The 23,657-nt window shown below is 36.9% G+C and overlaps 2 protein-coding genes across 31 annotated transcripts in view; one reads left to right on the top strand and one right to left on the bottom strand.

Annotated features, from left to right (window-relative positions):
* CTNNA3 (catenin alpha 3) overlaps positions 1–23,657 on the top strand; it is a 1,507,895-nt gene that overhangs the window by 596,400 nt on the left and 887,838 nt on the right. For 4 of the 30 annotated variants that reach the window (XM_070225896.1, XM_070225904.1, XM_070225883.1 and 1 more), the window contains one exon: positions 10,425–14,943. The exons of the other annotated variants lie outside the window; for them this stretch is intronic. In XM_070225896.1, the coding sequence (XP_070081997.1) occupies positions 10,425–10,469 (45 nt within the window). In that variant the 3' untranslated portion in view covers positions 10,470–14,943. Of the gene's footprint in view, positions 1–10,424; positions 14,944–23,657 lie in introns of those variants that run through there. 30 annotated transcript variants of the gene reach the window in all.
* LRRTM3 (leucine rich repeat transmembrane neuronal 3) overlaps positions 1–23,657 on the bottom strand; it is a 172,280-nt gene that overhangs the window by 106,506 nt on the left and 42,117 nt on the right. The window lies entirely within an intron of this gene.

Genomic DNA, 23,657 nt, shown 5'->3' with positions numbered 1-23,657 from the left:
AGGTAATCGCTTTAATCTAGGATGCATTTTAAAATTTTTAAAATATGTTTCTGATAACATCTCTAGTTGTATTAGGAGAACCTCTAAGTAGGTAGAAGGTCATTGAAGCTATAACTATTATATCAATCTCCTTGGCGGCCTTAAACTCCATTTATCACCAAAGCTTTGAGACCTACTTGTGTGATGAAGGATTTTAGGTAATAGATAACAAGATAAAATGTAGTTCAGCCCTAAGTAGTTGTCCAGCTAGTGGAAGAAAACACAAAACATAACTAAGTAGGTAAAATAAAGCATCCTGCATTTATTTACAAGTGTGTTTGTAGGATACAGTAGTAAGGTAATGTGGAAGGAGTTTACTAGTTTATCTATAGGGTACAATGATGAAATAATGTAATAAACCGCTGAGCACGATGTCTAGCACGTGGTAGGTAGTCCATAAATATTAGTTCTTACTATATTTATGGCACAAAGATGAGAGTGTATAATTCCACATATAGATTTCAGGAAGATTTGTAGAGGCAATGATGATTACATCGGACCTTGAGAATGAGTATAAATTCATTAAGCTAAGGGTAGGGAGAGGATCTTTCAAGCAGAAGGAGCAGTGTGAACAAAGCTGTGAATTAGTAAGTCTAGGTAGTCTGGCATGGGTAGGTAAAGGTTGAGGAGAGAACCAAGACTTAATGAGAAAGCTAGAGATGTAGGCAAGAGCCAGGTCATAGAGGATGCTGTGAGTCATGCTAAGAATTTGACCCTTATCCTACAAGAATCTTTGAAAGGTATTAAACAGGCGGTAATCTGATCTTCTGTGCATTTTAAAGAAATCATTTGGTGACTGTGTGGAGAATGGACTAAAGGAGATACGTCTAGAAGCAAGGGGTCCAGCTAGGTGACTGCCACTATGGTCTATGTTGGAGACGATGAGGACTTGAACCAAGGTTGCAGCAGTGGGTATGAAGAAGAGAAAGCTGGTCAATACTTCGTTTAAGGATGAACTCCTGTGTAACCCCCAGGTCTTGGTAATTAATCAGATGTGGGAAATAAGTGAGAGAAAGGAATTTTCAGTGACACTCGGTGTTCTGGTATAGAGGCCTGGGTGGATGGTGGTACTAGTTACTGAGATAGGAAATGCAAAAGGAGGAGCAGATGGGGTGGGGGTGGGAATCACGAGTTTGATTTGGGATTGCTGAGTCTGCAGTGTTCTGTGACATTCAAGCAGTGATACCTCGGGGGAGTTAGAAACATGGATCTGTTGCTCGGGTGACAGATCTTGGGCTAAAGACTTAGATTTAGGAGTTATTTAGCATGCACTTGGAGCAGGAAGAAAAGAACCCTAGGGAATACCAGCACAGACGGGGCAGAGAGAGAGACTGTGTGGAAGTTTCCATTTTAGCAGTGTGTTTTGGTGTTAGCTGAGCTTATGTTTCCCACTCTTTCCATTCTGGTTGCCTAGCTTTACATTTCATGTTGTAGCATTTTGCAGATTTCAAATTACTTACACAATGTCTGCAGCTTCTCAAAGGACTGGCGTTTATAAAACTTCTTCACAATAATTCTCAGATATACAAAGGACTGTGGCTGTAACCAATAAATACTATTGAAAATAGTGAAATTGTCCTTAGGATATTCCTTATGTATTATTTCTAACTTGAAATATTTGGAAATTCTATTTGATGGCATAGTCATGGTTTTGACAACAGTTTTGATGGCAATTTTGATGGCATGGTGACGCTGTGTGTGAGAACCTTTCCATCTTGAGAGTGCAGAAGTGAAATATGAATCTTAGGTCTCCTCAGTACTGAACACTATTTTTGTATCATTTGGTGTTGTAATATTACTTCGCCCATTTTTTTCACACTTTTAGAAGTTCAGCATGCTGTAAAACTAATAATTGTAGGTATTTGGTAATGGGGGGTCTGAAAATAAGAATGTTTGTAGATTTATGTTTTTAAAGAGACTTACGTTGAGCTTTATTCCATTTATAAAAAATGAGACAATTTGTTTTTTAGTGTAACAAATTTAGAAGTAAATTTCAAAGTTATATTTTAAAGGCGTGATTAGCCAAGGCCAGGCAAACACATTTTTAACTGATTTTAATGTCCATATAAAGATTAGAAAGCATTTTCTTTCTTTCTTTCTACTGAAGTAACCGGGTACCCTGCTTCTTTCTATTAGTTAATGGCTTTTATATAGGGGCCTTTCCATGACTGTATGATGATGGCAATTCACTTGCCACATGAATGCTGCCCATTTCTAGGAACTTAGCTTGGCTCAGACAGTTTGTCCTGGCACAGTTAAGATTTCCAAATGGAAAATTCACTTCAGTGTGCATTTATTCGTTCAATGCATTATCCATTCAACAAGTTTTATTGTTCTGCAGTATCTGGTGATGTACCAGGTGGGATGAGACATCACAAAGCATCACAAAGCAGTTAAAACTTTTGCCCTTGAACAGCTTAGTCTCAGATAGTACAGGAAAAAAGCCAATAAGTTGCCTAAGAAAAATCAGAAAAAAAGGTATAAGTTTATAAGAAGACATTTGAGAAATAAAATATGTTCATTGATTAGAAGGCAAAAGGTAGTAAAAACCTCTATTTTCTCCAAATTATCTGAAACCTAAACTCAATTGGAGAAGGCCATTTGACCATTTTGTTCATTTGTGTATCAGGAGCACTGTAACAACGCCTAGCACATAGTAGGCACTCAATAAATTGTTGAATGAATGTTATCTGAAACTTCACTCAAAATCCCATTTTAAAAGATTTGTGGATAAACTTGACTAGTTGATCCAAAAATTCATAGATTCACAGATGGAAGACAAAATAACAAAATGGTGTTGAAGAAGAGTAATGAAAAGATAAGACCTGCCCTGCCAGAATGTGGGAGATTGTATTTCCAAAGATGATGGCCACAACACTATCTCCCTTCCCACGTGCTTTTCAGCACTGTGACGTTACCACTCTCCCATTGAGAGGCAGAGTCTATTCTACCTCCTTTTGAACCTACTGGGGCAATATAATAAGGCAGAGACGACTTTGAGTCCCTTCTGAGGCTAGGCCTCAAGAGATCTGCAGCTTGGAACATTTCTTCCAGGACCCCGTCCGTTGTGCTCTGCAAAGCCCAAATAGCCACGTGGAGAGAGCCCAGTAGGGGAGAAAACAAAGGCTTCTGGTTGCCAATCTCAGCTGAGCTCCCACCTGGCATCCAGCACCAAATGTGAATGAGGCTATTTTGGAACTCATTGTTGTCCCAGAGCCCAAGTAGATACCATAGAAAGCAGAATTTTGTGGTTACCCACCAAATTAGAAAATAAAATGATTTTTTTAAAAAATCTAAGTTTTTGAGCAGTTTGTTTTGAAGCAACAGCTAACTGAAACGCCAGTTTAAATGCTTCTTATAAAGCTATCATAATTGAAGCAATGTGATAATGGTGCAGGGATAGAAAAATGATCAAGTTGAAGAGAATAGAGAGCCTTAAAGGATCCTCACTTATAAGGGCCTTGATTTGTAACTAACAAGGCATTAAAAATTGGAGGAAAGGTGAGAAGAATGGATTAATTACTAAATGACAGGTATCTACAAGGAAAAATTAAAATTAGATTCCCACCTCACACCATGAACATAAATAAACAGGGGATTAAAGACAAACAAATGTTAAAACTGTGATGAGAAAATTGAATACAATATTTCTATAACTATGAGAAAAAAGATTTTATCCAACAAGGCATTAAATGTTAAATGAAAAGATTGATGAACTGAATACATTAGAATTTAAACTTCTGTATAATAAAAGGTTGCCATAAACAAAGTTAAAAAACAAAGTACAAACTGTGAGAAGATATTTGTAGTACATCGAACTGACAAAGAATTTGTATCCAGACGCTATTATGAACTCCCAGAAACTAAAACAAAGAGGAAAAAAGCTTCAAAAAACACAATGTAAAATAGGGTTTGTAAACCCTTCTGTTTTGTAAACAAAAAACCTTTTGTAAACAAAGGGTTTAAACAAGCAATTTACAGAAAAAGAAAACCAAAGGACAAATAAATGTATAATAAGATGCTCAGCTTCACCAGTCATTAGGGAAATAAAAATTTAAATCAATAATGTGATTGCATCTTACAGCCATTAGATGCTAAAAATTAAAGCATGACCATACTAAATGTCTAGGTGGTGCAGAATCTGAAACTTTCCTTCACTGCTGGTTGGAATGCGAATTGATATCAGTTCTTTGGAGAGCAATTTGGCAACATCTGGTAAAGCTGAGGAAGTCCGTATCCCAAGTGTTCAAGTACCTAAGGAGACATACAGGGATGTGTTGCCGCAGGGTGGTTAACAGCAGGGAAAAGAGTGAGACATAACCTCAATGTTCTAGTTACTGTAAAAAGGTCAGTCTGGCCACAACGTCTTAATCTGGGATGGGGTGAGTGGGGATGGGTGGGGTTGGTGGGGTTCGGGAGAGTGATGGCAGGGAGTTGAAGAGTTCAGTCTAGGACATACGTTTGAGCTAACAGTGAGACTCCAGAGAAGCAGGAGAGAATGCAATTCAGTTCCAAGTCTGGAGCTTATATGAGCAGTCAAGACTAGAGACAGAAGGTGGTAGTCATAGTATTTAGATTATATCGAAAGACAGGGACTGGATCAAATCAACTACCAAAAAGGCACAATCAAAGAAGAAAACCGAGAGACACTGAGCGGGTGAGTATGCAGGCGAACAGCCAACAGACGTGGTTAATAGATGGCCTCGTTTTCTAGAGTGAGAAGATTGTCTTTGGTATAAAATAATCAGAACTCGTGAAATAAAAGTAGTGGAGATTATCCTGGTAATTATATATAGAAGAGACTAGAAAATGTCCTAGACGTTTATCAAGTTTAAACAGCAGAGTTCTGACAAATGTTACTGATGGTCGTTAAAAATTTGTTTTGAATTAGTCTATGAAATGTTTATATTTGTTTGTTAGTGGTATTTTAAAATGTTCAAATAAGTGCTTTTAAAATATTTTAAATATCAAAATAGATGAAGATTGACATAAAAATGACTGTATTACCAGTTATTTAATGTTAACGTAATTTTCTTAGATGGCCTATTGATATTGATCAAATGTCCCTTTTAAAAGAAGTATCATCTCAGAAGAGCAAACTGCTTTCTGGAATTAGCACATAGAAATCTACGTCTTGATGAGCAATGTGCAGATCATTGAAAAGCCAGTAACTTCCCTCAAGTTATATCGGTTTAATAGACAAAAGTTTAGAAAACTTGGCATCACGGCATTTTAAATTTGTCGAATATTTGAAAAAATTGGGAAAACTCTAAAGTGCTGTTCAAATACAAAACCCCTATGATGCATGTGTTTTGGAATATCTATTCTGCAAGGTCAAAGATGATTTTCAGAAAGTTCTGCTGCAAGATATCTTGTAAGACTTGTACCACCAGCAGGTATTTGTATCACTAAAATGTTTAACATATGCTATTTGACTACTCAAAAAGTGTTAAGTGTTCATAGGCGTAATGACACTGTGCTTGCCCACCCCTCAAGGCAAATTAACTAGAGACTATATTTGATGTACAAGAACTCACGTGATAAAGATGCCCATAATTCTAGTGAAATTTCACTTCATTGGATGAGGTGTCAGCATTGGAAAGGGACAGCTTTTGGTTATACAGTTCAATCTATGAACATATAATGAGATATACAAATTCTAGATTGTCCAAAAGAACCCTAAAGGGTTCAATGTTAACTTTGTTATAATATGCAATATTCGTGTGGAGTATAGGAGAGGACACCTTTCTGTTCCATACCTGCCTCCTAACTTGCTGGGTCACCTTGAGTAACATTTGACCTTTCTATTCCTCAATTACCTTGAATGCTAAATACAGGCATTATACTAGAAGTGCATGCTTTCTAGTTCTTTCTGTGATTCTCTAGGTCTCCATGTGCAAATAATCTAGGAGTGATCCATGTGGAAATACTCTCTGTTAACTCTGGAATAATTTGGTGACTAGAAATTCCATACAGAAAATATTTTCAACAACTGTACATTTTATCCTTTAATTCTTGTAATCACGAAATAACGGGTGGGTTAAGCCTCTGTGCTTCTTTCTTATTTAACTGAAAACAAAGATGTGGTTATTCAGAATAGGGGAGAAGAATTGCACCTCGGGGTGTTGGATGGCTGCTATGGATGTTGGGAGGCAGTGGGACACACTGACCCCACCTCATTATTTTTACCCCATGGAAGAGAACCTGATTTGGTTCATGAAACAGATTCAACTGAGCAACAGAATGAATTTGAGAGTAGTTCAACTCTGTCTACTCACAAGCTTGAAATACAAACTCATAGAAAATGAAGACTGTGCTATCCCATCTCAGATTGAGATGGGCTTCCTAGGGTGATCTGTTTTATGCAAAGATTGTAGGTGTGTATTTCTTTGTTTAATATACATGTTCCTGAAAATGTGTGTGTAAACCAGAATATTGAAATGGTTATCTTGATTTAGTTCAACAAATATTTATTGAACACTAATTAAGAGTCAGGCACTGTGCTAAGTCCTGGTACCATTAAAAAACATAATAATATAATTTCTCTTCTTTGAGATCTTACATTCTACCAGGTAATAAAAAGCCTCAACTCTGTTTCCTAGATGGGCTCAGACCAGCAGCCAAATTTGATAATCCTCTGTGCCACGGAGATGAATTTCCTAAGAAAATTCACTCAAAATCTAATCTAGAGGTACATTCTTTAAAATGTACCTCTTTAAGAATTTAAATAAGTAGTCTTATTCTGGACAAACTATCTGTTATAGTAAATAAACCATTCATATCTGTATACAAAAGCCTCCTTCAAAATGTCTATCGATCTCTTGTATGTGAGCTAACGTGAACATTTGAGCTGCCGCACGTATCAGGATAAATATATGTGACAAAACATACGTGCCAGTCTAACCATAGTATGGCATCTGCAAGACCCATTTTTTCCACAGATGAAATAAAAACAAATTTAGTCATTAAAACAGTCTAATTCTGTTACACATAAAAAATACAACCAAGAAGCAAGTTTTTGGAACAATAATCTTTCATATTCAATGTTTTTCCTCTGCCAAGACGCTTGTTTCTATAGACTTCAGGGAATAAGTTGATATGTATTAATAACCTGAGAGCTTTATGCTGTATTCTGAAATAGCAGTTGACTGAGTCAGGAGTTAAATATCCAGTCTGTAGAGGCTCCTCTGCCAGGCCCAGTAGGGGAGAAAAGAGTAATAAGATTTTGGCATCACCTTCAAAGAGTTTTTACTCCAAATCTCTATCTGATTCTTCATTTCTAGTTGCTAGAAAAGAGCCATCGAAGTGAAACAGATAAAACATCCAGGAAATTCAGGGAAAGGAGAAAATACTTTTGACTTCCATGAGAGGTAACGAGACTGACAGAGGAGAGGTTAGAACGGGATTTCTCATAAAAGTAAGAGAGAGAACTGAGGACCAAACCCAAGGGAGCACCTTGGTATGTAAGGGAATGAAGAGGGATCTGAGCCTGCAGGGGGTAGTCAGAGTGAACGGGCGAACCTGGCGTCAGTTAAGGGTGTATGTTGGGGGGCCTAGCAGAGAAGAGGGCAGAGTTTCAGGAGAGAGTTTTATAATTATCTATCCGTTGTAAGTGTTGTTATTGGGTAAAGAGCTTAAGTAGGAAAAACAAATTTCACCCCTCTCCTTTTTCCTTAGCCCTGGCCTCATTTTAGCTTCTAGTATTGAGAGGAGACCTAATCAGACTGCAGAAAGATTGGAAGGCTTTTAAACACGAACGGATAGTTTTTGGCAGTCAGAAGGACTGAAGTAACATGGTAAACCATAATGAAAATGCCAGCTTCTTCACCAAGCTATGAAATGCTGCATGCCGGTCTAAAAATCTGTTTAACTTCAGAATAAAATTGTCCTGCTGACCAATGAATAAAAAATACGCAATATTCAGAGGTCAGAGCTTTCCAATTTAGTAAGAATGACCGAGTTTGTAGATGGCAGTAGAAGATAGATAATTTTAGATAAATGTCTGTGTAATAGCTGGAAAATCATTGTGTTGGTACAAATGTCTTTTTTTTTTGGAGGAATATTAGCCCTGAGCTAACATCCACTGCCAATCCTTCTCTTTTTGCTAAGGAAAACTGGCCCTGAGCTAACATCTGTGCCCATCCTCCTCTACTTTGTATGTGGGACACCTGCCACAGCACGGCTTGATAAGCGGTGCGTAGGTCTACACCCGAGATCCAAACTGGTGGACCCCAGGCTCCTGAAGTGGAATGTGCAAAGTTAATCACTGTGCCACGAGGCCGGCCCCAATCACAAATGTCATTTTTGATAAATTTCTATCAAATTCATAATCTATGTTGAATTAGTAAATTCCAAATTATCTGAATCAAACAATAACTTGAATATAATCTTCTCAATGACTTTATGAGGTAGCATGATTTGGGGGATCATTTTTAAATAAATGAAGATACTTAGATTAAGAGTTTAGGGACCTTGATGATGCTTCCCTTCATGATGCTGGGAAGTTAGGAAGGAGCTGGAAATTTGAATTTATTTTCTGTCTCTAAAGCTTGTGCTCCTTCACTATATTACACTGGCTCTACTGCCCTAAAGAAAGCACAGTGAGTTATTTGCCAAAAACTTAAATTATATTAAATAAAGACTCAATGCTAATTGCATTTCATTGTGTTCTAAATCTTTATAATTTACTAATCTATGCTTGATATGATGGGAATATTTATTAAACAGATCATTTGACTACTATGAAAACCTGATTTTTCAAAACCTCCTGAGTAAAAAGGATTACTTTAATCTACCTTAATAAGATTAAATTGTAAAGCCTCTGCTTAAATCTTAACTCTGGATCAAAATTCATTTTTTGAAACTTATCCAAATTTAGTTACCATGAACAAATTTCACAGAAATGAAATAGTTCTGAAATATCTATTTTGCCAAAGTCTTACTCTGTGCGCAGTTTTCTAAATTTAAAGTGTAGTGGTATGTCTTTGAGTGGAAAATTGGCGCTCCAAAGTTGACTTCCCAAAGTTTAAGGACCAGATTTTCCTCAGTGATTCATGGCAATGAAATAATTGTAACTGGATGAGTTTTCATGGTAATGTGGTCAATAATAACTGGATAAATCTCTTTTCTCAGAGTCAAATGGAAAACAAACAAATCAAATAGAGAAACGACAAACAAACCTTTCCTGAGCATCTTTGATTGGTCAGACCCAGAACCTCAGCATCCCGCTTGAGCCCCTTCTCATTCTTCAGCCTTATGTTCTGTCATTAGGGAAGTGTTTCACCTCTGCCTTCAAATATAGATGAACAGACTCCAGCCACTTCTCACATCATCACCTCTTACCTGAATTAATGTCACACCCTTATAACTGGCTCTCTCATTCTGCCTTCTCCTCCTGTTAAAAGTGAGTCAGATCATGTCATGTGTCATCTTGTGGCCATCCATCTTATTCAGAGGGAAAACTGGATTCTCACAACACACTCTGCTCCCCTGTTGTCAGTCCTGCCTTGTCTCCACTGCTCACAACCTACACTCTTTGCTCCGGACACCATGTCAGGGCTTTTGCACTTGCCATGCTTTCTATCCTGATCACTCTTCTGGATTATCTGCTTGGTTCCTTCCCTTGCTTCCTTCAGATATTTTCTCATATCAGCTTATTAGTGAGGGCTTTTCTGACCAGCTGACAGTGACCATTTACTTAAATGTAAAATATTATGAGGACAGAAAACTTGGATTTTGGTTCACTGCTATATTCAGGTATAGTGCCATAATAGGTGCTCAATAAATATTTGTTGAATGAATAAATGAATGGGTAAGGAAATGAGTGACTATCATACATGTCATTTAACCTCCATATTAACACCAACATAGGTGGCCTGGTCTCCATTTGATAGACATGATAAATCAAAGTCATCAACTTGATAGCCATGGAGACGTAAGCCCTGATTCACCCTAAAATTCTTGTTAGGTGAAATGAGACATCATTTTGTCTCATTCTCCTATAAAATACAGAGTATTTTTTCATGAGTGATTAGATTTTTCAATTTTTATTTTTTCTTCTTATCATCGAAGTCTCGCTAATCTAATTAGTTCAACAAATACTTAGTGAGGGCCTAATATATACAGGCATTGATTTAGTCTCTGGGACATACTGATGAACAAGACAGGATAACCTGGAGTTTACAGTCAGAGATACAGATACACAAATTAAGAAGAAAATATCAGAGTTGTAAGTGCAGTGCAAATAATTAAAAGAAGGTGATATGGTAGGAAGTGACCAGGAGCAACCATATTGGATGGTGTGCTGGATATTCTCCATTTGCCCCTCCTGATCTGCTCTGTGCCCTTCTCCTGCTTTATACTTTATACTCTGCTTTATACTTCAGGACGCTGACCTTTATGGACTGATCACTGGGCTCCTTTGCTGTTGACCTCTGGTTGCATTTGAACACTGCAAACCACTGGCTGAAGATCTGAGAACTGGAGAAGGGTGAGAGCTGGTTATATACTCCCCTGGAATCTCCCTTCCAGGTCCCCACTGATGGGCAGTGAGTGTTTCTCTCCAAGGCCATGCTCCTGGTGGGTGACCCTCTCCGTATATTCTCATGCTCTGCATTTTAGGAACTGCTCCTTCCCCTTCTCTCTCATCCCTAGGGGAGGTAACCACTCCTTGACTCTTCTAGTATCTGAATATTACATTCTATCTGGTTGGTTTTCCCTAACCTATGTTATAATAAATCGTAGTTACATTACTATAACAAATAGTCCTTTTGTTAATTATACTATATATAATTGCATTATTTATTTCCTACTCACCCATGATTGACAAAAGTGGTTAGGAAAGGCCTCTCTGATGAATAGATAATGTTAATCTTGAGGAAGGCAGCCATGAGGAGAAGGACCAGGAAAGAACATTCTACATAAGGGCAACATCTGAGACAAAGGAGCTAAGACTGGGATGAGCCCTGTGTATTTGCAGAAGTGAAAGATTTTGGCTCAAGTATGGTGAGCAAGGGGGAGGTCTGTAAGAAATGAGGGTGGGATCTAGACAGGTGACTGATCTCTGACTTCACATTAATATCCTTGTTGTGCTGAAAAGCAAAAACAAAAACAAAGCAAGAAAAATGTATCAGTAAAAGGTAATATTTTGTGTGGTGTGTCTTTACCTAATTTTGCTTATTTGTGATTTCTGTGAGGAGTGAAAAGAAACTTACTGAACATGAATTATTTACGTTTTCATTTTCTTTTATTTGTAGCACATTTTCTTAAGTCATTTAAGTATTGTAACAAGAAAAAAAGCATAAAAGAAGTAAATAATTAATAGGATAAAACTTCTGCAGGCTATATCTTCTAAACTCTAATAATACTAAAAGGAATCATTAACTCATTGAGAAGTAATTTGAAGATCAAGTTTATATAGCACTTCGTTATTTTTTAAAATCTGTCTTTTCTGCTTTCTTCTGTTTGAGGCCAAAATGACTTCCTAGGAAATGCAGATTTTCCTTAGAGTTAACTTATCTCCTTTTCTCTCATATTTACATTTGGTCAATTTCACCCGTCTCCTCTATGCAAGAAGAAATTAACTTCTTAGCCTTTTTATCCTCCTTGTTGTTCCCTCATCCTCTTATTTATCACTCTATTTCACAGTATTTATATATTCAGAATATCATTTGCTATTCTCTTGGAGTCCCTTTAGCAAGTTGATCAACTATCCTCTGGAATTTTGGTTCTCTTCTCTATCCTGATAATAAGTGAAATCACATTCTGAAAGAATGCTGTTACTCCTTGAAATATATTCATTACATTATCTTGATCTAAAATGTGGTTTTGGTGCTGGATAGCGCTTAGAATAATGCCTAGCATGTGTTAGGAGCTCAACAAATGTTTGCTGACGGAAGGAATGCTTGAGAACTGGGGCCCGAGGGGTAAAGAGATGACTTAGAACTGCCACTTACTCTGTGGCATTGGGAGAGACATTTAGCCCATCTAAGCCTCAACTACCACCAACTATAAAATTAAGGTATTAATAGTGTGCACCCTTTAGGACTGTTCTAAGAAGTAAATGATGTAATGCATGCAAAGGGTTTAGCCAGAGCCTAGCACGTAGCAATCACTCAAATGCGAGCTATTGTTTTTAACAATAATTATTGTATAACCCAAGAATAGTACATTTTTGCCAGGTAGAAAATTTTAACAGTAAAATTTTAGCAGGACTTATTAATTGGCAAATTTTTTCATTGTTTACCAGAAACATTTAAAGATAAATATTAACTTATGAGTGAGCGAGGGAGTGGAAAGCAGAAATCTCCAAGACATAAGTTAAGTTGTACTATACTTTGTTCCTGTTTATAATTTATATGGCTACATGTTCAGAGTAGTGATCTTACTCTTTTTCTTTTTAATTCATTAATGGCATAGTGTTCAGATGAAGAATGCAACGATCACCTTGATCCCAACTAGACTGAAAATACTGAATGTATGTATGTATTTAAATTAGAACTGTTTGGGCATTATTATTATTATTCCAGGAGTTAACTTTGATGCCAGTTAACTGACATGTGTTAGATGAGGTCAAAAAGTCTAAATAATTACCCTCAATATATGTGTGTATGTGTATATATAAATATCTGTGTATGACACAGCAGAACACAGGAATATTAAAGGAATACATTATTCTTAAAAGTCATAGAATTCTCTATCAACCAAGGAGACAAGCTATTTCTTTATAAAAACCTTTCTTTACTGATAACTCCTTTCCACCTATATTTGGTCCATGAAGAGAAATGTCAATTCCATCAAGCATAGAGTTGTAGCTTCATTTTAACACAGCGCCACTCCTTGGAGCAGGTAGCAGTATTGCCTTAATTAAAATGGAGCATTCTCAATGAAATCATGGAATTTTGGACTGGAGTTCTCATGGGACACTCTACTTTAGAACTCTCATATTGTCTGATATACCCATAAGGAAGCAACTTGCTTAAGTTTACAAATCTTGATAGTAGAAGAGCTAGAATGGAATTCAAACTTCTTTTTCCTTGGTTACTGTTCTTTTTACTACACTGTGATCATGTGCCCTCTCCTGGTATCCTGAAATCTTTCCGTAGCAAGGTCAGATTCATTTACAGCGCCTTGTCTGGGCACCACCATGGTGTTCCTAATGCTTTAGACAGGATCACGGATGGAGGTGCTTCTCTTTCACAGTGCTCTTTATCACCGCACATCTTTGGTTATTTGAAACATCAGGAACTCTCTCTTCACTGAATGGACTATTTAAATATAATTTCAATCCTTTCTCTTTTGTTTATCTACACAACGGCACTATAACCTCCGAGCATTTTTTATTTTTGGTTTGTGTGTGTGCACTAGACTATATGTCAGCCACAGAGATCCCAGAATGAACAGGATAGTGGGAGGTGGGGAGTGTGGAGGGAAGCAATATTCTCATTATATACTTTTCATACTTTGTAAATTGAAATCACATTTCTCTAGGTATTATCGGTTCTATTTCCTAACAGCGTCTTGGGAGGACTAACAGGTATAGGAAACTTCACATAGCTATTTCCCAGAGCTCATGGGGAAAGTTAAAGGAAATATGGTCTTATAAATAAAGCTGAGTTAATTAAAAGCCAATTCAGCTGCCAATGCATGGAATATTTTAAGAAAAAGATAATACATGATTTTGAAATGTCAAATGTTATTAGAAAACACAATACTTTATTTAGGAAAAATATGAAAGGAGACTCTCAAATAGCTTATGTTTAGCGTCATTGAGTAAAAAATATTTTTATTTTATTTATTTTTATTTTTTTGGTGAGGAAGGTTGGCCCTAAGCTAACATCTGTTGCCAGTTTTCCTCTTTTTGCTTGAGGAATGTTGTCCCTGAGCTAACATCTGTGCCAGTCCTCCTCTATTTTATATGTGGGAAGCTGCTACAGTGTGGCCCAACGAGCGGTGTGCAGGTCCACACCAGGATCTGAACCCGTGAACTCTGGGCAGCCAAAGCAGAGCACACGAACCTAACCACCACACCACCCGGCTGGCCCCCCAAATATTTTGATTTTTACAGGAAGATTCATGAAGAAAGATTCTTTCTCTAAGCTTAATCATGCTATTTTCTAAATTTCCATAAAAAGCAAGGAGTTCTTACTAAAATTTGTAGGTGGCTTGATTGAAACAAAGTTTCTTCTTTTATTAAGATACATTGTGTTGGCATGAATATTTCTAAAATTAAAAAGTGACTAGTAGCTTCTTTTATACCAGTACACTAATATTAATTGCCCACAATTTATTTTCTCCCTTTGCATTTTTTACTGAAGATTGTATGTAAGGAAACACTATGCTGTGGAGAAAAGCTAAATTATCCACGCTACCCTCCACTTGAGCTGTATTTCTGCTGCTCTTGGCATTGGGCCAGGGGTTAATTGGTAAAATAAAACCCTCAGCAATTTTCCCATTTTTGGTGTTGTCCAAAAGAAATAGCTCATTAAAAACTCCAGTTTAGATGTTACTCCTGTTTAGAAGAACAGTGCTGTAACCACTTATCAAGAACCACAATCGCAAATGCAGGCCTGCTGCATTCTGTATCCTTCCTCAGGTGGATTTCTCTTTTCTTTCCTTGTTTGCTCCATCTGGAGAGGCCCGGGCATCCATACAAACCTCAACAGCGCCTAAACACAGACACATTAGTTGGGGCTGCCCCTGTTCCAGATACCAGAGAGAGATTTTATTGGCATAATGCACCAGGGTCTTATGCCAGCTCCAGATTCTTTGCCGATGCTGAGATGAGGAACATGGAAGGGGGGCCAGGATGGAAATGACATCTGAGGCAGCCAGAGCCTCCATTTGTCTTTCTGCCGAATGTGCTACACTGTAGACACTGCAGTGTTTTCAAAAATAATAAAAAAATATTTTGCTCATTAACTTTTTAAGTCCTGCTGACTTTGTGAAATCAATATTGCAGATAGTAATTGATTTATGAAATGAACAGCCTCTGCCTGACCAGTAAGCCTGCAGTCGCTGCTCTCAGCACCGTGCTCTCCTGCTCATTAGTGCTCTTCCTTTAGTGCTGCCTGAGCCAAGGACGCTGTCGGAGCTGGAAGGCTCCAGCCTGCTGCAGACAGATTGTTTAAGATGTAGCTTGCATGGTCTCCCTGGGGTCTTATGCTTTCTCCCTGTCTCTCTTCCTACCCAGGTCAGCTGAAGGACTTCGGCTTCTTTCCGGTAGTCCCTAATGTCCTCATCATACCTTACTGGGAGGGCAAGCCTCCGTGTATAGCTGTCTTTTGACATTTTAATCTGTTTGCTGCTTTTCCTTTTCTCTCACCTTTTCCCTTCTCTTAGCTTGTCTGACTTAGCTTGTCTTTTGCCATCTGGCTTTGTCTGCTAATTGATCTCTCGTTTTTATTTTTTATAACCTTGCAAGGTGAACAAAATTTCTTTTGCTATTTTAATTGTTTTTGCCTAATTACAGCACTTACTCCTTCATTCTTAAGACAACCTTTTATACTTCTTTCTGCCAACCCTGTTTCTCTGTCACCTTTAAAAACTGAAGTTACCACTATAAGTAGTCATTATCTTAGATGCTTTACATTAAATTTTCTTCTCAAGAGACCTGTAAGGAAAGCGTTATCCCCGGCTACAGGTGAGCAAATAGCATCAGCGAGGTTAGGTAACTCAACTGTTGAGGGGCAATGCTGATATTTGAAAGTAATTCTTTCTAACTCTAAACTCTATGTTTCTTTTTCTAGTACCAAATGATGCTTCCAATGTCCTCTGCTTTACTTTAAAGGCTTAACTAGTAAAATCTAGCTCTTGGTTGCCCTTAGTGTGGCTCATTCTCTTTAGTGCCACTCTTCCAAATAACTCTGTTGTTCAAACTGCCAGAATGCAAATGTGTTTATTTCAAGATTTTGCTCTACCTAGTATATTGATCAGCTTACTTTTTCTCACTTTAGTGCTCATCTATCTATAGTTTGTGTATGGGGCCTCTTGTCTCTTCATTAAAGGTAGAGGGAAGTGTTCTCATATTGTCAAAAGTCACCAAGAGCAATCCCATAACCTAGAAAAATGAACAGATAGCTGAGCCAAACAGGCAACCTTTGGGAACATCATGCGGATTTCGTCTTCTCTTTGTTCTTTTGATGCTACTTTGGGAGCAAGTAAGTGGCAAAATTATAGAGCACTGCAGCAGCAGGAAAGTGATGCAATGTCTTCACTTCTTAAGTGATTGAAGGCACCTGGAGTTTCCCCAGGCAGGTACAGTATATTGCAGGTAAGTGTCAGGCCACATCTATAATGCATGAGTTTACAGTAAGTTAATAGGTTCCATCCGTCTGAAATCTTGCATCATATTGCAGTAGCATCGGACATTACTGTCATTCAAGATGTGCAATATTGTACCAAAAATTAACCACAGATGCCATATTAAAACAGCTGCAGATTTAGATTTAGCTACAGCAGGAAGAAAATGTTGTGCTATGGAAGTTGGCCAGAAGAGCAGTGGAGATATGCTGTAAATGAGGAGGAGGAGAAAGAAATTGAGGTCAAGCTGCCAAAAAAGACAGAAATGGAAGTGGGGGAGGTTAATTCATATGGTCAGTAGCAATTCAAAAGACTCGAAGTCCAGGAAAAGAGTGGAGAACACAGGGTGAGTGATGCCTGAGTGAGCCGACGAAGTTTTAAAGCAAGAGGTCTAATCAGAACAATGCTTACAGATATAAATGAAGGCATAGGGAAAATAGCTATAAATGTGATAATGCATCTTTAGGACTTACTGTAGGCAGGCTATTGATTTAGGAATAAACTGTTAGAAAAACTATTGATGCTTGAAGTGATCAATGTCTGAGAAAAAAGTTCTGGAGTCCAAGGAATCAGAGTAAAGCTAGACTATGACAGAATTCGAGAGTATTTTAAGCACTGTTAGACTTGAAGGCTATCATTTGACAATGGACCCTCACGAGAATAACTAGTCTCATCCTGGGCAAAAATTTAGGAGGGTTCTTTTGGTTCAATTTTGTACTGAAAACTGAAGTGGCAAAATTTTATTTCGACAGAATTGTGGGCTTGTGAGAGTCTCATTAACTCCAGGGCCATCTGCTTTTTTGCTACTCATTTGGCTCATTTAGTCACAGGTGGGTAGGAAGGTCTCAATAGTTTTGGTTCTCGTTCAATTCTGATTTCTGCTTGAGAAACGGAAAAGGCCAGTGACAGCTGTGGCAATGCTGGGCTTCTCTCTCCTCTGTGTGAGCCAGAAGGTGGCTTCCCCGTGCGGTTTGTGGCTCACAGGGCAAGCGGACAGTAAGCATTTGCCTCATCTTGGTGTTTAGCTCCCTAAAACCGTTGTCTTCTCTGCCCTGTGGCACACTTTGCTCAGGAGGATAAACAAGGGCCACAGTGGTCTCTAAATCAGTAATTGACCTCACTGGTGGAGGAGGAAAACTGGCAACGGCCCGTCAGGGGTCAGTCAAACCTCTTGACCTCTACCTATAACTTTTGTCTGCTTCTCTGGTTCAGAAATGAAATGTTGACTGATTTGATTAGCAACCAAGAGATATTTTTGGTGCCTTCCAAGTTACTAGGGATATTCTAGGCCTCTGCAAACTTTAGGGGGAAAAAGTGTCTATTGCCAAGGTGTAAGCTTGTTTTCCTTACTCTTCTTTTGAACACAAAAGATTAAAACCTGACAGCAACCTGCTGTTCCATCAGTGCTGCAGGAAAGCAAAGCAAAACAAGGCAAAAAAAAACCAAAAAAACACCAAAACAAACCATTTTTTTTGTTTTTTTTTTTTGAGTGTGATCTTTCAAAATCTAGGAAATGACAGTGCCATCTCAAAGGGCTTTCTCTCCACAGAAGAAAATTTTGAAAACTCTAGAGTTCCATGATGATGATGATGATGACAAAAGGAGCAAACATTTATTGGGCCCTCGATGCATGCCCAGCAGTATTATCTGCACTTTAGCTGTATCATCTTACTCATCTCCCCCCAAAATCTATGTCATAAGTGCTGTTCTACTCATTTTCCTGATGCAGCAACTGAAGCATAGCATACTTAAGTAACTCTTTCAGGTCCCATGGCCAGAGTGGGGCAGAGCCATTATACAGCCCAGCACGTCAATGCCTGCACCTGCACCCGGACTTTCCTGCTTGTGTGATAGAGGATCTCATGTTGGAAACTCTTATATTACTTAATTTTTTTATTCAAATACATAAATGGGGAAAACTTCTATAGGTGTATTCTAATACTGCGGACAAACTAAAATTCAATAGAATATCATTCTAATCAATAAATACATGATTTTCTCACTTTAGAATGACCCAATTCTAAAAGCCATATTTAAGAAATAGGTATGTCAGGAGTGGCTATTTTACGAAAGGGCTTGTTGCTTTATCAGGAAGATTCAGTAAACTTTTCCTTCAAATAATAAGCTTTGCACATTTCACATAAAATACGTTTTGTAATAATTCAGGGTAGGCAACAATTTTAGAACCATGTTTGTTATGTATGTCAAGCCTTGCTTTCATGCTACTTTTTATTAATTATATAGAAATCCTTTATCAAATAGTGTGATGTGTTTAGTAAATGTGTTCATCAAAACTTTCCAAATTGCTTTTGTTTTTTTGCTATTTGGAGATTCTTTCAGATCTTTTTTATCCTCTCTCTATCTCTCTTTTCTTAATTGTTGTAGGAATATTTAACATGAGATCTACCCTCTTATCACATTTTTCAGGGCACAATACAGTATCGTTAGCCATGGGCACAATGTTGCCCAGCAGATCTCTAGAACTTATTCATCTTGGATAACTGACACTTTATACCCATGAATAGCAACTCCTCATTCTCTTAATTCTCCAGGGTCATATTTTCAGAAATGTCATTGATAGCATGTGTATACTGACATAAGTTAATGTCATCTGTGATAGTAGGCAAAAGTATGGATTTCTATATACAATTTTGCTTATTTTACATTTAGGAATAAAAGTTTGTGTGTAACTTTTCCTAAAATATGTGTTGATTCCATAAATGTTAAGCAAGAATACTTAAATTTATAAACTATGTGTGTAGTTTCCAAATTAAAACGTAGGTGATCCAGACATATATGAGGTTATGGATTGTGATTAATCTTAAATTCACTGACAGCTTGAAGTACAGGATTTATAAACAGCAGCTATCCACCCAGCTTAGAAAAGGACTCTTGTTTCCTCTCCTCACCCTTTACTCTTTGTTATAGCACAACAGTGACTTCTCATCTAACAATGATAAGTAGCTATTTTAAGGGGCTTTTTTAGCCTCTGAAACAAGACCCTGTTTATTTTTACAAGTTTAGAACACTTTTGGAAGTTCTTTAGATAGGAATGCTGACGTTCTTCTGGCTTTCTATTCTACACATACAACGAACAACAGGAAATTGTTCTTTCTGTTAGCTCTGAACTGGGGCCAGTGCTATAATTTCTAAAATTTTATTGCTAAGCTTAAGCTCAGGGTCATATCACAAAACCTATATATATCCCATGCATTTTAGGTTCTTTAAAAATTTTTGCTGTTTCAAGCCCTTAATATATTTTCCCATTAATTTATATTAGGTCGTTATTTTAGACAATGGAACCAACAATCATTAGCTAACTCTCATGGAAACATTTAGATATAGAAATTACATTGAATTTCACATGAAACACACAATAAACTTCTCCATACTAGAAATATCAATTTTGGTTCATTTCAGTAACCAAATGATAAACCCATATTTAGTTATCTGGGAAAAAACCGTTGTTTGAAGAAAAAATATAGACATGCTTTCTTCTAAGAGGCCTGTGATTCCTTATATATTTTGCCAATAAATCTTCTTCAGCATGAGATTTAAAGACCTGTGGGTGAAATGAATGATGAGAACAAAGGCACTGTGTCCAGAGAATAAAACTGTTTTGAGCAGAAAGTGAATGACCAGTCTGATAGGAAACTGATGAAAAATATGACTAGAAAAGTGAGTTTGGTCCACATTGAAAAGGGCTAAAAATGCCAAACTTGGGAACTTGACCGTTTTCCTTTAAGGAAGTTGTAGATTTTTAAGTAAGGGATGACACTGTCACAGCAATTTTATATAAAGACGTCTTACAATATTTTATAAGGCAGATTGGTAATGACGTTATTGTAAGTAATCTATGGAAAAGGTGATGAGGGCGTGAATAAAAGTGGTGGTTAGGAAAATGGACAGAGGTTGCACGGATCCCAGAGCCTGGAGGATGTTTGGCACATGCTGTTCTCTATCTGAGAGGTTCTTCTCTCCTCTCTCTGCCTTACCAATTCCTCTTCTTCAAGCGTCAGCTGAAATGTCCTTTTTCCAGGGAAGTCTTCCTTAATCCCCTAAATTAGCACCCCCACTCCATTTCTATGCTCTCCAAAACTATGTCCTTTACTTTCAATGTTAGAAATACTTATTTAATTAGTTATTTGTAATAATTTTTTTAAGGTCTCCCCCACTAAACTTTGAGCCTTACAAGGCAGGGATCCACAAGATTGTTTTCTTCACTACAACACTGCTAGCACTTAACTGACACGTACTTAACACGTTTTTGTGGACTAACTGACCTATTATTAGGGCCTTTGCTGACTTGCTCGATAGAAAGATAAATGAAAGGGGCTGAGTGGGTGGGAAACAATCAAATATAACTCATGTTTTGAACTTCAATATCATGTTAAACAATTATTGGCCCATCACTTAAACTTTAGAATAAATAAATCTTATATATTTTCTTGTGAGCATTTTTGATGGACTAATTGAAGAAGTGAAAATTTATGTATTAACTTAGAGAAACAAAAAGAGAGGACTACTAAGTGGAGGAAACAGCAGAGAATAGGGGGCTGAGGATTTAGCAGAAAGACTGTGACCTTGGCTGATAGTTAGATGGAGAACCAGACAATCTTGTGGATGGACTGCCACAAAGCCACCATTAATCCTTAAAAGTTATACAAAAACCATTAGCACAAGTATTCTGTACTTGACAGTCACAGATTCAGAGGATCAGAGAGTCTAAAGAGAAGTTAAAGACAGATCACTTCCCAATTCTTGATTCCTCTTCACAGTATCCAGCCAAAGAGTCATCAGGGTTTGATAGAAAACCTCACAGATAGAAAAGGAAACTTTTCCAGTTTGTTTTTCATTTACACCACTAGCTGGTGATTCAGAAGCCATTCTGAACAGGGAACATCTCATCAAATCACAGCTAAGTCAAGTACATCCTTTCCCACAATGCTTAGCCATCTGCTTTAATACTTTACAGAAGAAAGTAGCATGTATGTTGTTCATGTTACTCACTGGTACTACTTATTAATACTAATTATACACGAGTGTCCTTATTAGAAAAGGTACCATGGTGAAGGCTGTGTATTTTGTAAGCGTTCTTTCTTAGCAAGCAAATCAGTCCCTGGGTGAGCCGTAATTGTAGAATCACATCGTGATTCGCTTAGATTGAAGTAGGCTTCTCGAAATGATGGAATGCTGATTTTCAGTGTGAGTGAAGAACGATCATTTCGGTCAGATAGAAAATGGCAAGTCTTAATGGATTCTAAAATACCAGATTACTCATCTCCTCTTCATCAAGAACTGTCCATTCAAAGCCTAATGTTTCAGAATTACTTCTGTGGGTTTTAGGCCCACTTTTGATTCAGAGCTTGTATTGACCTCGGCTGGAGTAAGTTTTTCCTTAAAAAGAAAGGAGTATTATAAAGAACCCTTAAAATTCAATATGAAGGAAAACAACTCACTAAAATATGGGCAAAAGTCTTGAACAGACACATCAGGAAAAATATACAAATGGTTGACAAGCACATGAGAAGATGCTCAGTGTCATTAATCATCAGAGAAATGCAAGTTAAAATCACGAGACACCATTTCACACCTACTAGAATGACAAAAATAAAACAAAAACAAAAAACTGACATATTGTGTTGAGATGATGTGAATCGACGAAACTTATGTATTACTGATGGGCGTATAAAATAGTACAACCGCATTGAAAGACAGTTTGAGAGATTCTTTAAAAAGAAAAGGATATGTCTGTTTATGCATCAGCAATTCCAATTCTGAACATTTACCCAAGAGAAATAAAAACATATGTTTATGGCAGACTTGTTCACTTGAGGAGCAGCTTAATCCATAGTAGTCAAAAACTGGAGACAATCTTAATGTCCACCAACAAGTGAAAGCACAAACAAGTGTGTTGTATAAGAATATACAATGGAATATTACCTTGTGATAAAAATTAATGAATTGCTAATAAGCAGTCCTTCATATCACTCCTTTCTTCTTAAGGAACAATTTATTCAAACCCAGGTCATCACAGTCAGGACTGGGCCTAAAATTGTATTGAGTCAAAGAAACCAAACACAGAAGAGTATGTTGAATGATTCTGTTTATAACAAACTCAAAGGCAGGAAAAATTAATATATGGTGATAGAGACAGATCAGGGGTTGTCTGGTATGGAAATAGGGACATTGACTGCAGACGAACACAGGGCAACTTTCTTGGTGATAGAAATCTTCTATTTCTTATTTGTGCGGTATTTACACTGGTGTATATGGTAGTCAAACCTATCAAACCACACACTTTAAGTCTGTGCATTTTGTTATATGAAAATTATACCTCAATAAAATAGATTAAAAATAAAGGAATAGGTAAGTAATTTAAGAGTCTAACAAAATTATTTTAGAGCATATTTAATTTACACAAGAGAATTTTAGCACTGTGAAAACATCAATTATATGCTGCAAATTATAAATGAGAATGTTACTAAAGCAGATTTAAAGAGCAAACTTAAAATGTTTACATATAGAAACACTTGATTACTAAAAGTTTCATTACTATGAAATTAATGCTTCCAAGCAAACTTTTTCATTTTAATTCAAATTGTTCTTGTCATCTGTTAACCAAATTAGTGAGAATTCCTTGTAATATTAATGTTAGTGTCATATGCAAAGAAAATGTGGAAAGGCCTGGTAGATTGAACAACATGGAACTGTGTGCTAAACATTAAATATTTTTCATCAAAACTCAAGCATTATAGTCTTTATTTGATATTGATTCATTTCAACTGAAAACTGAAATTTTTGACACTTTTCAATAAAAGTTTTACAAATTATTTTCAATTAATAGGTTGATAAGCAGAATATGAAATCACTTTGAGCCATTAAAAAGAACTAATCTTAACCATTCTCAAATATTATAGCATAATTTTCTTGATGTATCAAAACTGCTTGTAGTTGACAATTTTTAATACTGACATTTCTGAAAAGTTCTTATTTTTCTCTACTGTACTTTTATCCTATTTTTCTATATCTATGAAATGTTTAAAAGTTCTATTTTGTAGAATCTTTAAATAAGATCTATATAAAGCTTTTAATATTATGGATCTGCACATGTTAATGTCTTACTTAGAAAAAGCAATTTATGAAATAAATTATCACCTGAAAAAAGTAATAAAACAATCTTGATGGCCTGGTAAGGCCTAAGTTAACTATTCTCCAAGAGCAAATGCACCAAAAATACCATTCATACTGAAAAGAGAAGCAAAAGAATTAATATTTTTAAGTTAATAAAATGTATTCTAAGATGGTTACAAGAAATT

Source organism: Equus caballus, chromosome 1, assembly GCF_041296265.1.
Source record: "Equus caballus isolate H_3958 breed thoroughbred chromosome 1, TB-T2T, whole genome shotgun sequence".
NCBI classification, from domain to species: domain Eukaryota; kingdom Metazoa; phylum Chordata; class Mammalia; order Perissodactyla; family Equidae; genus Equus; species Equus caballus.
This window is presented reverse-complemented; position numbering and strand designations above follow the sequence as displayed.